The sequence below is a fragment of the Egretta garzetta genome, unplaced genomic scaffold (genome assembly GCF_000687185.1).
Source record: "Egretta garzetta isolate BGI_Z169 unplaced genomic scaffold, ASM68718v1 scaffold497, whole genome shotgun sequence".
NCBI lineage: Eukaryota > Metazoa > Chordata > Aves > Pelecaniformes > Ardeidae > Egretta > Egretta garzetta.
In genome coordinates this window covers 170,651-185,279 of record NW_009260349.1, presented here as the reverse complement: position 1 = coordinate 185,279, position 14,629 = coordinate 170,651, and the positions used below count along the sequence as shown (strand labels likewise).

Below are 14,629 nucleotides of genomic sequence, written 5' to 3'. Positions count from 1 at the left end.
GATGGCTAGAACCATGCCCAGTATTCAAAGTATGACCTAAGCAATCTATTACGTGGTCCAGAAATAATTTCCGTTATTTATATTCAATACTTACATTTATATGCTGCAGAATTTAATTGCTTATGTTAGTACAACAAAACAGATCTCCAGAAATCATTTAAATATTATTGGCAACTTCTCCGAATACATGTTTCCTTGTTACCTCCTTTCTCAAGTCCACACAGCCTTCCACCCACCATGAACACATTCTTTTGTAATAAACTTTTGTTAGGTATACTCGTGGAACTGTGTTTTTCCGAGCTGCGTGTCAAGCTACTGGATGTTAGCAGGGATTTGCCATTTGGTCACCCAGAGAATTTGGATATTTAGTATTCATGACATGAGAATGGCAGTGCAAGGAGGCAAACTTCTGGATTCCAGGCACAGTTTTTTTCACTAGGGCCTTGGAGCAGGGTGCTGAGAGGTGCTGCTCTGGTGCAGGTCATGCTGGTGCTTGCTGCTGTTCTTAATTCTTATGTAGTGGTCCTTCTCGTACGCATTTAGGCTGCTCTGAATGCTTTTCAGACCAAATTGAGGCGATTGATTGGACGTGGTAGAAAAGAAAAAGCGGTATGCTTGATTTAGAATTGGGAAATACAGCACTCAAATTTGTGCAAGGGAGCCTGCGGCAGAACTGGAGTCTAAAGCTGGGCAACTAGAGTCTTGGGCTTGTTCACTTAAGTAAAATTTCAAGTAACCACTAGCCGTTGGACTCTGTTAATCAGCAAGCAACTGTACCTTGAGTCATGCTGCAGGACTGGTCATATGAGTATAGGACTGGCACAGTCAGGTGAGTCCTTGTTGCAATATTTTTTTTTTCCTCGGATTTTGTTTCCCTCACCTCTTCTAATGTTAAAAGTAAGGATTCTTCTCTGTTTTTTTCCCTGCCTGTTATTTTGCACCTCCATTCTACCTTCTTGCTTTCAGGAAAGCAAATCTCAAAACCTTTTTCTGCTTGCCAGTTCAGAGACACCAAACTGGTTATTGTAAAATAGTAAACAATGGAGCTTGATTTGGAGGCTGTGTAAATCAAAGCGTGAAATCCTGGCCCTGTTTTGAAGTCCATGGCAGAATTCCCACTGTTACTAATGATTCTGCAAACGCTGCCAGTGTTGCCGCTACCAAGAGGCGCCCCGCTGCTGTTCATGATGGTGCCCGCTCGTAACAGAGCGTGGCCATGTGAGGTTGGCTGTCGAGGCAGGACCAGAGCCTGCAGCTGAAAACTCTGTGAGCAATTGAAAGCATTCCTGAAATTGGTGAAGTGTTTCCGAGTCTGCCTTTATCATTAAGTTATTTTGAAGGGATTGAGTAGTTAAAGGGGGGCAGGGGTGATTTTTTTGTGTTTGCATTTTAGTCTGATCTTGGATTTACCAAAGACGGATCTATTTTGGCAGGCAGTGGCCTGGCAGTGATGCATCTCACATGCTGTCTGGGTTTAAAAAAACAAGGGGGGGGAATGGGAGAGAAGAAAGAAGAAAGAAAACTACACCAAAGTTTTGACTGGAAACTCTGCCATTCTGGACAAGAGTGACTGCTGAGAAGTTTAACTGTTCCACTTAGTGTGGATCAGCTGAACAGCAGCCAAAGCTTTTTTCTGCCCTTTTCAGTTATTCATATCGCTCCCACCATAACAGCCTTGAGGAGCTGCATTTTTTGTCTGTGTAAACCCAGAAGACAGTGTGTCTATTGACCCTCTTGCTGTTTCTGGAATGTGTCTTAGAAAATTGTTCTCAGCAAAATATCCTTCATTCTTTTCTGTATTGCAGACCAAAATGGCAGAGAGTATACTTGGTTTTTAAAAATTTCTCCTACACTTAATTACCAGTTGCCTTTCATACTGAACTGGATTTTGGGGGGAGAAGAGGTATGCAAGTAACACTACACAAGGATTTATTTTTTTAATTCTCTGGGAGGCAGCACGTAATACACAGCAGCTTACTAGCATTTTCTCACACTTTCAGGATCAACAGTGCCCATCATAAAGATGCCCATATACCCTTCTGTGTTAAATTTCCCATTTCTGACCACTGGCCAAAGGCATAAAGCACTAGGATTGATTTCAGATCAGTGTATAAAGCTTTACTAGTACCGTGTGTTTGCAAGGACGATGGAGAACTTTCCTTTTCCATAATTCTTTTGTCTCATTCTGATATGCAGTGGTTACTTAAATTGGATCGTGTTGCTTCACTGTGGGACTTTTCAAGCAGGTGATGGGTAGGCTCAGACTAAATACATCTTCTTAACACAGGCTACTTCAGAGTAAAAGGCTTGCAGGGTTAACTTTCTTCTAATTTCTTATTTTAAAGGGGAAAGAAATACTTCCGTAAGTACTTAGTCATGCAAGATTTTAGAGCATCCATGTCCCACCCTGGCATCTGTCATTTAGCTTGAACCTGCCATCTCTGGACTCCTGGTAGAGTCATTTAAACATTTGGAACTAACTTTTGATGCTGTTTGAAAGTCTGGTTTTTGCAACTCAGTGGTTAGGTAGAAAACCTGCAGGAAATGTGGTTAAAAGAATCTTGAGGGAATAAAGTTTGGGTTTTTTTCCTGCTGCCTTGTAGAAGAGAGAGAAGCCATAGTGTGTGTTGCCAGTTCATATGGCTATTGAGTTTAGTGCTGTTTTTCACATAAGGTAAGTGCTCTTGAAGCCTGATTTTTTTTATGTGCTGAAGACAGCCACAGTTCTACCAATTTTTAAAACTCAATATTTTGGAAGTTATTACTGCCCTGCAGTTAGCTACTGCCCTGCATTCTCCCCCATCAGCTAGCACGACTGTCCGAAGGAAGGAAAAAAGCTTGGTTTAGATTGTGTTTAATGGCAATTCTGTATAGGTTCTGAGAGAGAAGAGGTCATATATAGCAAGACTTACCTGCTGCTGGTGTGCTTTTAACTCGTTCAGTATATCACAGCTATACTTCCTTTACCTAGAGTTTTCTTTCAGAGTTAATTATAGATACCACTCCTGGTGTGATTGTGTTTAAGTCCGATTGCCGTGGCAGTGGAAACCGGGAGTTTACCCCTATGCTTGTTGCAAGGTTAATGGTGCTGCAGCTCCTGGGCTGTCATTTGTTCTTGGGAGGGCTTTTCTTGATGGGACGTGCATTGGCATACGTGACCTTTTGCTTCTGTTGCTGCCATATGAGTTCAGAGAAGAACTGCCTTAACAGAAACCAGACTGTGCACATTTATTTGGGGGACAAAAAGCTGTTAAAAGGTACATTCGGGGGGGGGGGGAAATGTGAGCTAAATCTGCTATCTTTTGCAAATATCTGCAGAAGCACACATTTCAAAGCAAACTGCTTGTCTGCTTCTCCCTACAAACCCCTCAAATGTACATACCTTTTTCTGCTTTTTCATGATGTTGAAAGGTGACCTTATTCTTTCTTCCTTTCAAGAGGGGAGGGGATTTTTGTTGCATTACAAGTACCTAGCCTTGACATCGCTTACCATTGAGCAACCTGGCAATCTGTAGATCTGGATCATGGTTTCACATGTGGTGCTGGAAATGGGAGCTCTTGCTCAGTCATCCCTGCCCAGTTCAAGAAGAGAGCGTGTTGACTGAAAGCTGCATCACATTATCATCCTCTTATATCTGAAGTAGTGGTCTGGTTTTTCAGAGACCAATTATTCCAAAGTCTTTCCTCCTGACAATACTGTTCAGAGCAAATGTTTTAATATTAACTCTAAAAAGTCCCCAAAAATACCTTCTCTGAAGCTGTTCGCATGCACAAGTGAGCAGTAAAGAAGGCAAAAATTTATTTTCTGTAAAGCTCAACTATAAATTACTCCTGAAATAGCTCCTGTGACTCTGTGCAGCTCCAGGCCACTGCATCCATTACTCTGAATGTGAAACTTAACGTCGTCAACTGATTTTTATCATTCTGTGCTTCAGCAGAGTGCAGGAACCTAGCTATAAAGTATAATTCTGTTAATATGAGAAGTGGTGATGTTAGAGTAAGTGACATACTCAAAGTAATAAAAAAATTCTAGACTTTTTTAATATTTTTATTTTAAGATCCAAATACCTCATTGGAAAAATATTTAAACTGTTTGAAGCTTGCCAAGTGCATTAAATGGCCAGGGGAAACAAAACATCACTGGGGCTCTCATACAAAAATTCTTGGTTTTGGAACATACCCAATTTTACTTACTCATCTGCTGCCGCCTCTTATTTGGGGCCAGTTAAGATAGTTTGGGAAACTGAGTGTCTACTCCTGTATACATTTAGCTCAGAGTTACTTTGCTCATATCCGACCTATGAGCTCACTCATTAAAGCCATCAGAGTTCATTTTCATGTTTGCAGGATCTGCCTGGAAATGTGTAATAATGGATTTCTTGGTTTTCTGCTTCAACAATAGAGTCAAGGGACAAATTCCTGAGTCGTACTATTTTTAAAAAAAAATAAAATAAAAAAGAAGACAGCTGTATGAGTGGGACTGGGGCTGTTGAAGTCAGCCCAAACAATGGGTTGCTCTTGGGAAGATGAAGAGAACGGGCCTCACAAATGGATATTGATCTGTAGCAGCTGGGACTCGAGGAAGGGCTTGGGAGACGAGCGTACATCGCTCGTACAGCTGTCAGCCTTTCCATGGCTGACTTTGTTTTGCTGGTGAATTTGTGTTTGTAGTACAAGGCTATATTGTTTTCCACTCATATTTGATGTAGCTGTATATCAGCGTGTGGATGATAAAGTTTAATAAGCTATCTAGCACTTGGGCAGAAAAAAATGATTGATAACGGCTTCTTGGAATTTCACTGCAGTAGGTAAATTTTCTGAAGTCATATATGCATCCTTTACAGAGGGATTGGACAGTTAAAATCCCTGGGGAATGAGCAAAGTTGAAGATCTGTGGGGTTTTTTGTTTTGTTTTTAATTGGATATTTATTTGGTTATAGTTGCAGTCTTTTCCATTTGGTGCTACTGTTTAATCTCCTATTATGCCCTCAGTGCCCAGCATTTTCTCACTGTGCTTGAATTATTTTTGTAGAAAGAATGTGAAGGGGATCTAGGAAATTCCTACAACTGACTGCACTTGCAAAAGAAATAGCTGAATTGAGGTGAAATAAATTATTAGGTGAGATGTGCAAGCTGGGCAAGTGGGAGGGAAGCCTATTTCTTTGCAAATTGAGATTTGAAACCTTCTGGCAGAATTTGTTACCTTCCAGTTATGATTACTAAAATGTTCCATGATTTGGTATTTCATGGATTTATTGTCAGGAAACTATTGTCTGCTTGGAACAGTTTAAAGGAATAACCCCGTTCTGAACTGTTTTTCATGGGAGCCCGCTTAAAATATGCTAAAATTAATTGCTGTGCTGTTTTCCCTGAAACACCCAAAAATCCTTCAAATAATTTTTAAAGCAGTCGGTCTTTCTTTCTCCTTTCTTATAAGGGGCTGTTCTCAAATTGAGGGAGTGATTGGAACATAAGACTTTCTGGATGCTCACAGCACTGTTCCAGGGCTAGGTCGGCAGCAGAGGGTGAGGAGGCACCGTGAGCACCTGAAAAATGAGAGCAAACTCAGGATAGTTTAGATTTACAAAGCCAAATCTTGGGCTCACTCCAATCGATGGCAAAGCTCTCACTGGAGCAAGCGTTTGGTCCAGAGCTGTGGAGCAGGCTCTGCCAGGGCAGGCGGGAGCGGAGCTGCTCCGGCCAGGTGAATGCAAAGTGGGAGAGGGGGGAGCTTCAAGGAGGGGACGTGGGGCAGGGAGTGAGAGCATATGGGTGTAGGAGCTGGGTAGGAAGGGAAGAGAAGGAAGAGTGGCTGTATGAAGGCCAACAGCAAGGAAGGAAAAGGCAACTAAAATAGATGGGATAGACAGTAAGGGAATAATATTGGGCAGTGAAAGAGATAACAGAAGGCCTTGGGAAGCAGAACTGTAAGGGGAGGAATTGGAAATTATAAAAGGGTCATTCGGGGACAGATTGTTCTAGAGAAAGAAGTGAGGTTAATTGCCCAGTGCTCTGCTATGCTGGGCAGCAAAGCAAATCATCTGTGTGGGTAAAAATAGGAAGGGAGTTGTGTCTCAGCTGCTGCTCAGGTTCCCCTTTCCTTGTGCACTTCATGCCAGCGCTATTCAAGGAGGTGTAGATAAAGGACTTTGGGGAGAGCACAGTGGGGAGCACAAGTTCAGATGTTTTTTCATGATTATGTTGGCTAAGGCATGCAAAATAAGACAAAACCATTTTGGTTTTTTGTTGCTTCCATTTCCCCAAAAAATACTGCTAGCCAACAGGTAAGTAGTTCATGAGAGAAAAGCAGCTGCCATCCAACAGGGCATACGGCGGAGCAAGAAGTGTGTCCGCAAGTGTACAGAAAATGTGCATGCCTGTTAAGTGGGCTAGTAGAGGGGCAAACTTGGTTCAGTGTTTTACACACAGTGCAAACAGAGGTTGTTCATGGAATGCAAAATGGCTCATGAAAATAGCATGTTGAACACAAGAAAAGAACAGCAGCAGCAGTGTGCACACTGTGGGCTTATGTTGACATAGATGAACTGTTTCACAAAACCGAAAGCTGAAGTGTTCAGAGACCCCTATGCTAATGTTCCTGTGCTGCCTACTGGTAAGGGTAATAAGATGAGGAGTAACACAAGGCAATTTCTTGCCATGTAGTATAAATTATAAATATCTTTTGGCATTTCTTTAGGCGAGACAGCAAGCCCAGCTGCGACATCAAATGGCAGAAGACAGCAAAGCGGAATATTCTTCCACTCTACAGAAGTTCAACAGTGAGCAGCATGATCATTACTACACACACATACCAAACATCTTCCAGGTAAGGGTCACTGGCACTGACCTAGAGTAGCTCATAGTCTTGTGATAAGAACAGAGGGGAGTATTGCACGCTGCCTCAATTCTATTTTGGTGGTTTTTGTGAAATTTTAGTGATTTTTTTTTTTGTTGTTGCTGTTAGCAAACTTTACATGCAGTCTGCCAATACAAGAGATGGGCGAGCTTGCTAGGATAAATTGTCCCTTTCTCTTAGACTGGATATCAAGTGATCAATAAATATATGAGGAAGGTGACATTGAATTGTCATGACAGATTATGATAGCCTTTGGAATCCTCACAATCTTGCTCTGTTAAACTTGTGTCCCTGCAGCTGGGGAATGAGAGCATTATTTGCATTGTTGGGGCAGGAGTCAGCTGAGCATCATTACGTCTGTAAAGCCTCACAGCCCTTTATAACCTGTCTTCAAATCAAACTTCATAGATATTTAAATTTAAACCACAATAATTCTGCAGTAGTGAATGTCGGAGGGTTTAAGCAAGCTTGCTGATTATGTCTTAGGGTGCCTAAAGAAAGACTGTAGAGAAAGAACAAAAAAGTCATCAGACTTATACTGACTGAAGATCTGAGTTTGTGCTTGACCGAACAAAGAGATATTAATGTAGCAGAAGAGAAGTTATAAATGACTGTTCCATTGTAATGGGTCATAAGCACCAGAAGTGGAAAATACAACCTCTTTAAGGGAGAAAATGTCACATGCTTATCATGAGAATTAACTGATACTTGAGCAGCAAATAGGCATTTTCTTATCCATAGCTGGAACTTCTTAGATAGGTTGCTTCGTGGTATTTCAAACCAATGTCCTGAGGTAAATTAATCCCTGGCATCAGATATAAAATTCTTGCGATATATTTGTATTTACCAGACCTAGCGTTAAGCGCTCTGATTCATAGGTGAGCATGCCTAAAGTACTGCAGAAGTATCCTTTTCGCTACTAGTGCACCAGTAAGCCCTAGTGCTTTCTTTTGGATGTTGAAAAAACAAGTTGTTTTGTAAATACTTCATGTTGCTTGTGAATCAGTCAAGGCAATGGGGATTTTTAAGTTGACAATGCTCCATAAGATTCCTGCAGTCTAATGTGAAACAGGCAGTTTTTGTTCATGCCCTTCTGTATCCTGTTATAATCTGTCATAATAGCATTATGCCACATCCAGTTGCCCTCTGTTATAAACAAAAGGTCCATGGAATAGTTGCTGGAGATTTGTGATGCTGAATCCGCTGAGCAACAGGGAGGATATGTTCAGAAGCCCTGGTGCGAATAATACCTGATGTACAGGACCACCTGTAAACCAAAAATTACCTTCTGGGGGGAGAAAGGAGGACATGAAGATTTTTGTTTGCTTGGATTCTGCAGTGGAATGAAAATACCATCCTTCAGAACACGTGTAGAAAATGGAAGAATTTATTAATGCAGAAATTCTCTTAAAAGCCTTAGGAGCTGTCCTTACAGCGGTCTAAAGCCGGGGTTTTGACAAATCAGCATTTTTTAACATAAAATTTAATTGAAAAATTCCCAGTAATAGTAACGGAGATTACTTTTAGAATGGTATTTTGATGTTTGAGGGAACAATATCGCTTGGTGCCTTCATGAGAACAGCTGTCCTAGTTTATTCTTAAAAATATATTCCGACCTTAAATTTTAAAGCAGCTGGTGTATGCTGGGGAGAAAAAATTGTTTAAAATGTGAAGTTAATCTTGGTATTGATCTGAGTGAAATGTAATGTTTTAGAAAATACAAGAGATGGAAGAAAGAAGAATCGTGAGGATAGGTGAATCCATGAAAACTTTCGCAGAGGTCGACCGTCAAGTGATCCCTATCATTGGAAAGTGTCTGGATGAAATAACAAAGGCTGCAGAATCAATTGATCACAAGAATGTAAGCGTTGCATTGTTTGGATTGTTGATTGTCATCTTTAGCATTGATCACTTACAGAGACTTAAATCCTGGGTCCAGGCTGCAGCATGAGAGCTTTGGAGTCCTAGAACTAAACCAAAGAATAGCTTCTTGTCCCAAGCTACTTTGTCTGAGGCAGGCCGTGCTCAGATTATTTCCCAAATCTGCTTAACACCCATAAATGCCTCTACTGCCACACTTCTTATTTTTCAATTTTTTTTTTCCTTTTAGGAATATTCTTTCCTTTTACTAGGATAATTACTTTTTGAAGTACTGTAATTGAAAAATAGGTTTCTGCATAGAATAAGGCAGATGGTGGACATAATTCCAGATACCTAATAATCACCAATTCTTATTCAGATGGGTTCTAAATCTAATAGTCAGAAAATGGAATGTTGCAGAAGCGTCTTCATTCCGGTTTCTTTTATAATAATGAATGTATTTCAAGTATTGGCTACATAAAGTATTGCAAACAACTCTGGCAAAATTTCTACTTTACTGTAAAACCTTTCTTTGCAGTGTGGAGGTTTGCTAGCAATCTGTAAATGAGCTCTTGCAAATCTCGGTTTCTGAACATCATTGTAGGAACAAGAAGAAGCCTTCCTGATAACCAAACTCCTTATCAGCCTTTTTGAGCTTCCTGATGTACAGTTAGCACGAGGGCAAATGTGTTTTCTATTTTGTTTTCAGAATGATCTGCTCCCTTAGTAAATGAAGTCTCTGCTTGCTCTTTCAGCCCTTCTGATGGATCGCATTAGTGCTTCAAATACAAACAGCATGTGTCTTGCTGGCTGTTTGAATTTCCCATACGTCTTTTTCACTGGAATCTTTTCTAAGCTATTCAGTGCCCAGAGCCTGGAGACTGCCATTAATTGGCAGCATAAGCCTGAGGCTGAAGTTCTGAAATGAATCCACTGCTTTCTGCTTGGCAATTGCTCTCACAGAGAGCAGCATAGGAAACCAAGGAATCTGAAAATTACTCTTTCAGGGTGGGAGAAGGGGGAGTTGGGGCACAGATTCCCATATTAGAAGAACGAATGGTTCTTGAGGTACAGCTTGTGGTGCTGCATGATGAAATTGTTTTGGGGAGATTCATATCTAAGCCTAAACTCTGCTTTAATCTTCAAGTGAGGTCTTAGCAAAACACGGACACGGCTTAGGCTATGTGTTTGGATCACTGTGAATTTTATATCCAAGTTAGTTTCTCTTGCACACAGATAAGTCAGGCTGATGGCTTATGTACAAGTATGACATTAGAAAATGTTGGCTTTGAGCACTGATAACTAAGGGATCTCCTGTAAACACCATGCTAACAAAAAAGTATTTAACCAAAATTTTTTTATATCTGAACAGTTACAACGGATTTAGCGTTTTCTATCTGGAAAACAGTTATGTCCATAAAAGGTTTTTTTCCTTCTTAAATATCATCAAGGAATTTTTCCATCTCTGGAATAGTAGTTTCTAACTTTCTTGATTCTGATAAAAGCAATGTGCTCGTTCCCGCTCTTCTGCAGGATGCAGGTCCTGCTGCTTTGCAGGGGCGGCCACAGGTGAGCATCATAGCAATTTAAAAGCTGTATCTTCTCTACTTCCAGATCATGTACTACTTTTGCCACTAATGCAGAGTGTTACAGCAGACCTTTCCCATCTGACCCCTTAGTGTTCTAAGAAGCAATTTTGGGCTCTCTTAGGCTACCATCAGGAGAGTTTCTTCTTTTCCTTGAAAGATTCAAATTGAAGATTGTCTCCTTTACTCACCTTTTTCAAGCTTGAAAAGCTTTGGATAGGAAAGTCGACTAGATTTGAGCTTTGAAAATGAGGTCAGATTCCAGGAAAGTTGAATGCAAGGGCAGCTGGTGATAATACAGCTAGTACAATGGTGAGTAAAACCAAGAGCCTGCTGAGCAGGAAAGGCTTTGTGTGAAACTCTGAGCCCACAGAGACATGTGTTTCCCAGCTGGTAGGAGATCTCCAGGATCTGGTAATCATAAACAAACGTACAGTATTGTCAAACTTGGAATGTTTAAGGTCAGACACTATGACACTGACAAAAGGCAGTGATGCATTTGGAGCTCTTATTTAGCTTTTGGTATCCTTTGGTTTTATTTTCACTTTTTCTACCCAGCTATCACATACAGAGCTACTGAAGAAGGGAGGAGGGTAAATGAAAGCTGTGCTCTTTGTACAGTAGCTTCAACTCAGAAACCAGAGCTTTAAATGGAACAACCAAAACTAATATAGAAGATGAATTGGTCAGAAAGGGGGGGAAAAAAAAAATAGAGAGAAAGCACCAATTCATAGTAATTTACCCTGAGCACCAAACTGTGTGTCAACTCTAGCTGAAAGCGTGTAAGAACCTGCAAGTTCTGCAACTTGCTTTTTTTTGCTGTCAGTAAAACATTACTCGCTGATGGTAAGAAATTACTGTTGAAAAATAAAAGCAACAGAACTTTGCACTTCATGTAGGTATCTCAGAGCTGTTGGGTCATCAATTTTCAGCTTCAGGGAAATTTATTACAAACATTGTAACCACCATGATTTCTAGCATCAGAATTGTGTAGTACCATGGGAAGGAAGGATGTGGTTCCATAGTGACTTTGAAACTGTGGAAGTGCAGATTGCTAACAACAGGCTTCCTTGCCTTGACCAGCTCCGTGTTCTCTCCCTCTGGGAGTGTCAGCATGCTTATAGAAGACCAGTTTTCTTCCAGTGCCCCTATTTCGTTAGATAGCGCTAAGAACCAGAATGACATTTGGGGCAGATGTAATACTTTCTATGTTCTCTCCAGCTTAAATACTACAAGGTTCTGCCTGATGGCTACCTGCAAAATGGCCGGTCTTTTGGGCTTACTGAATTTGTAACTGCATAAATAGGATTGCTTTATGCCCTCACTGAAGTGTATGGAGTTCCCACTAATAGCAATAGAAACTGTCTGGATTTAGCTGGGAATACTGGTCAGCCCTGTGCTTCTAATGCAGTTGTAAATACGCTTGGGTTTTTTTATCTCCCCTTTCTAATAACTTGGGCAGCACAGAGGTCACACTGCAAGGGCAAGCTGTAGTGACTGCTGGGTGAACCTATGCAGAATTTGCCTCAGAAGGCTCTAGCAGCAGATAAAATTAATTTGTTATGGACTTGGGAGTTCCTGTTATGACATTATCTCTGTGATGTATGAAGCATGCTGGTTATTTTTAGTTCCATTGTAGTGGAAGAATGTTTGACTAAATGGAAGGAACACTGTAAAATTAAGAAGAAAAAATGAAAAGCTCCATGCATAGGATAAAATAGCAATAGGGTATTTAATGTAACCTTGCATATGCTTATAGTCTCTTATCTCTTCCTTCATCTTGCTTTCATGACTATTACTAAAAATAATATCTTCAAATGTTTAGATGTCAGGAAGTTTTAATGTCAAACTAGGATGAGGTAATGGAAAGTGGTGTTCTACCTCCCTAAAAGTTGTGTAGGAATTTCATAGTGCGCCTGATAGGTTGAGGTTCTTAAACCCTAATTTTCTTCACAGTCCTATGACGACTTTTGCAAAGCCTTTCCTGTATCTGTTTTGCTCAGTTGAGCCTGGCCTCTGGATATGCTTATGTCCCAGTAGATATCTCATGAATAGCATTTTACCTACGGACATAAGCAGAATCTGTGAAATGCCTTCAAACCAACAAGTTAATCTTTTTTTATCTGAGCAGGGTGGTGATGCCCTTCTCTAGAGACTAATAAGATATGTGTGCTGTGGCACAGTTTCTCTCATGATCTTAGAAGAAAACTGCTAGAGCAGTATAACATAAAAGGCTCTCTTCCCAAGAAGTCAAGTAGAGGAGAAGTGTGTTAAAATAATTTTTCTCTAAGTCCATTAGATTTAAATGTACTCGGTAAGCTGAAGTCTGAATTTGAGCTTCTGTATGCCTGTGTTTGTAGACCTGACTTAGGAAAAATGCCATATATTGTTCTTGCTTTGATTTATTTTTTTTCTTTTCCCTCTGTCAGGGGGGGGAAAGATCAGCAAACCCATTGTACACAGTATACAGCCAGTGTGTAGCTGACTTGCATCTAGCACTCCTAGTAGTGCCAAAAGGGAATGTGGCTTCAGTGCCAGCATGTGGAGCTCCCAGCCACTGCCTGCACCAAGGTGTTGGGCTCCTTGCATGACCTTGGACTGCTCAGTTGTTAGGGAAAGCTCGTAAGATAAACTCCTGCCTTTTACTGTAGCTGAGTTCACAAGCACCAGCTTGTCAACTTGTGGCAGTGTGATCGCTCAAGAGCTCCTTTTTATAGGAGTATTTATTGGGATTTTCCACTAGTTTGCTTACAGCCACATGCCCAGCAATTCTATACCTTAAATCTTGGTTAGAATCACTTACCTGTTCAGTCGAACTGTCAGTAAAGTTAACAATAATAAGCTCTTGGTCATTTTCATATGAAGAAGCCTTTAAAAGATGTTTGTGTCAGAATTTTGATTTTTGTCTTGAAAACGAAACAAAGGGAATGAAAACATTTCCAAGTTGTGGTCAGACTCAGGGGTTGTGCAGCTTGGTCGAAGGTTGGAGTGAGGAGATGAGAGTTTACCTAAGCATCATCTTTAGTTAACTACAATGACCTATGCTTTAATGAAAGTTATGTGGTTTTTATTTTCCTAAATAGACCATAGTCCTCTGCTTTTTATCGGATGGTATTTTGAGTAATGTCTGGTCTCAGTGATACCTTTCCAAAGTGGGCTAGAGTTTCATAAGAGGAATGGTGGACTATTTGATACTAAAGCTCACCTGCTTTATTTCCATAGATTGATTAGAGACCTGTTATGAAACTGAGATTGTAGATGTTTATGTTCCCAGTTGTAATACATTCTGACTGATGTAGGTTGGAAACTTGTTCTGTGTGGGGTGGTGGTTGTGCTCTTAACTGCATTTATCCCTTTAGTATCTGGGAGTATTAAACTTTACACATTAGAGTGCCTTGTTTTGGTAGGATACTATACTGTGCCTAGGTGGGTTTTTTTAAAGCATATCATGGTAGTGAAAATAGGTCCAAGAAAAGTGCCCTGATTTTGGAGCAGAAGGTGGGGGGAGACTTGTATTGATCCTGGGCTCTGGAAGGGTGTTTGTTCCCAGCAATGAGACTGGTCCCTGTAAAGGTTGGCTCCCACACAAGTGAACTTTCTTGTCTTTGTACTGTTTTTCTATGCTACCAATTTGATGACAGCCCTTATCAGAGATGTTTATGCTTGTACTGGAACTGTCCCATTTCAGGATTCACAGCTGGTAATAGAAGCCTTTAAATCGGGGTTCGAGCCTCCGGGAGATGTCGACTTTGAGGACTTCACGCAGCCAATGAAGCGGACTGTCTCGGAATCCAGCCTTTCCAACTCCAGAGGGGATGGGAAGTCTGAGCTGAAGTTTGGTGGCAAATCCAAGGGCAAGTTATGGCCGTTCATCAAGAAAAATAAGGTACTGACTTGCAAACTTGAGCTTGGTGCTAGTATGTGTATAGTTAAGAACTTCTATCTTGTCTAGTAATCCTGGCAGTTACAATTTTTTAAAGAGAATTTTAGATTCAGAAAGTTAGTAACTGATGTCTTAATGTGGTGTTTTGTTGTAGTCTTTGGTTACTTAAGTTTCTTTATATCTTAATTTTTTTTCTTGTATAATTTCTTTAATTATGTTGCAGTTTTATATTAATTTAGCTTTAGTTGTCATGTCTTTGCCATGGTCCATTTCTGTTCCTAACTCAGAGAAGGAATTGTATGTAACTTACCTAGTGCCATGTGTGCTAACTAACATGATTACTTTGGGGACGCTTTAATGTGGCATTACTGTTTTGACACTTCTAAAACTCTCCTTGGCTTCTCATTTGCGTTATCTTTTCAGTCTGTGCACTGGGTTTAGCAG

The 14,629-nt window shown here is 40.6% G+C and overlaps 1 protein-coding gene across 10 annotated transcripts in view; it reads left to right on the top strand.

The window, feature by feature from the left end:
• Window positions 1-14,629, top strand: part of FNBP1 (formin binding protein 1) — a 95,670-nt gene that overhangs the window by 54,537 nt on the left and 26,504 nt on the right. For all 10 annotated transcript variants that reach the window (XM_035898245.1, XM_035898251.1, XM_035898250.1 and 7 more), the window contains exons 7-9: window positions 6,698-6,826; window positions 8,571-8,717; window positions 13,991-14,188. In XM_035898245.1, the coding sequence (XP_035754138.1) occupies window positions 6,698-6,826; window positions 8,571-8,717; window positions 13,991-14,188 (474 nt within the window). The remainder of the gene's footprint in view (window positions 1-6,697; window positions 6,827-8,570; window positions 8,718-13,990; window positions 14,189-14,629) is intronic.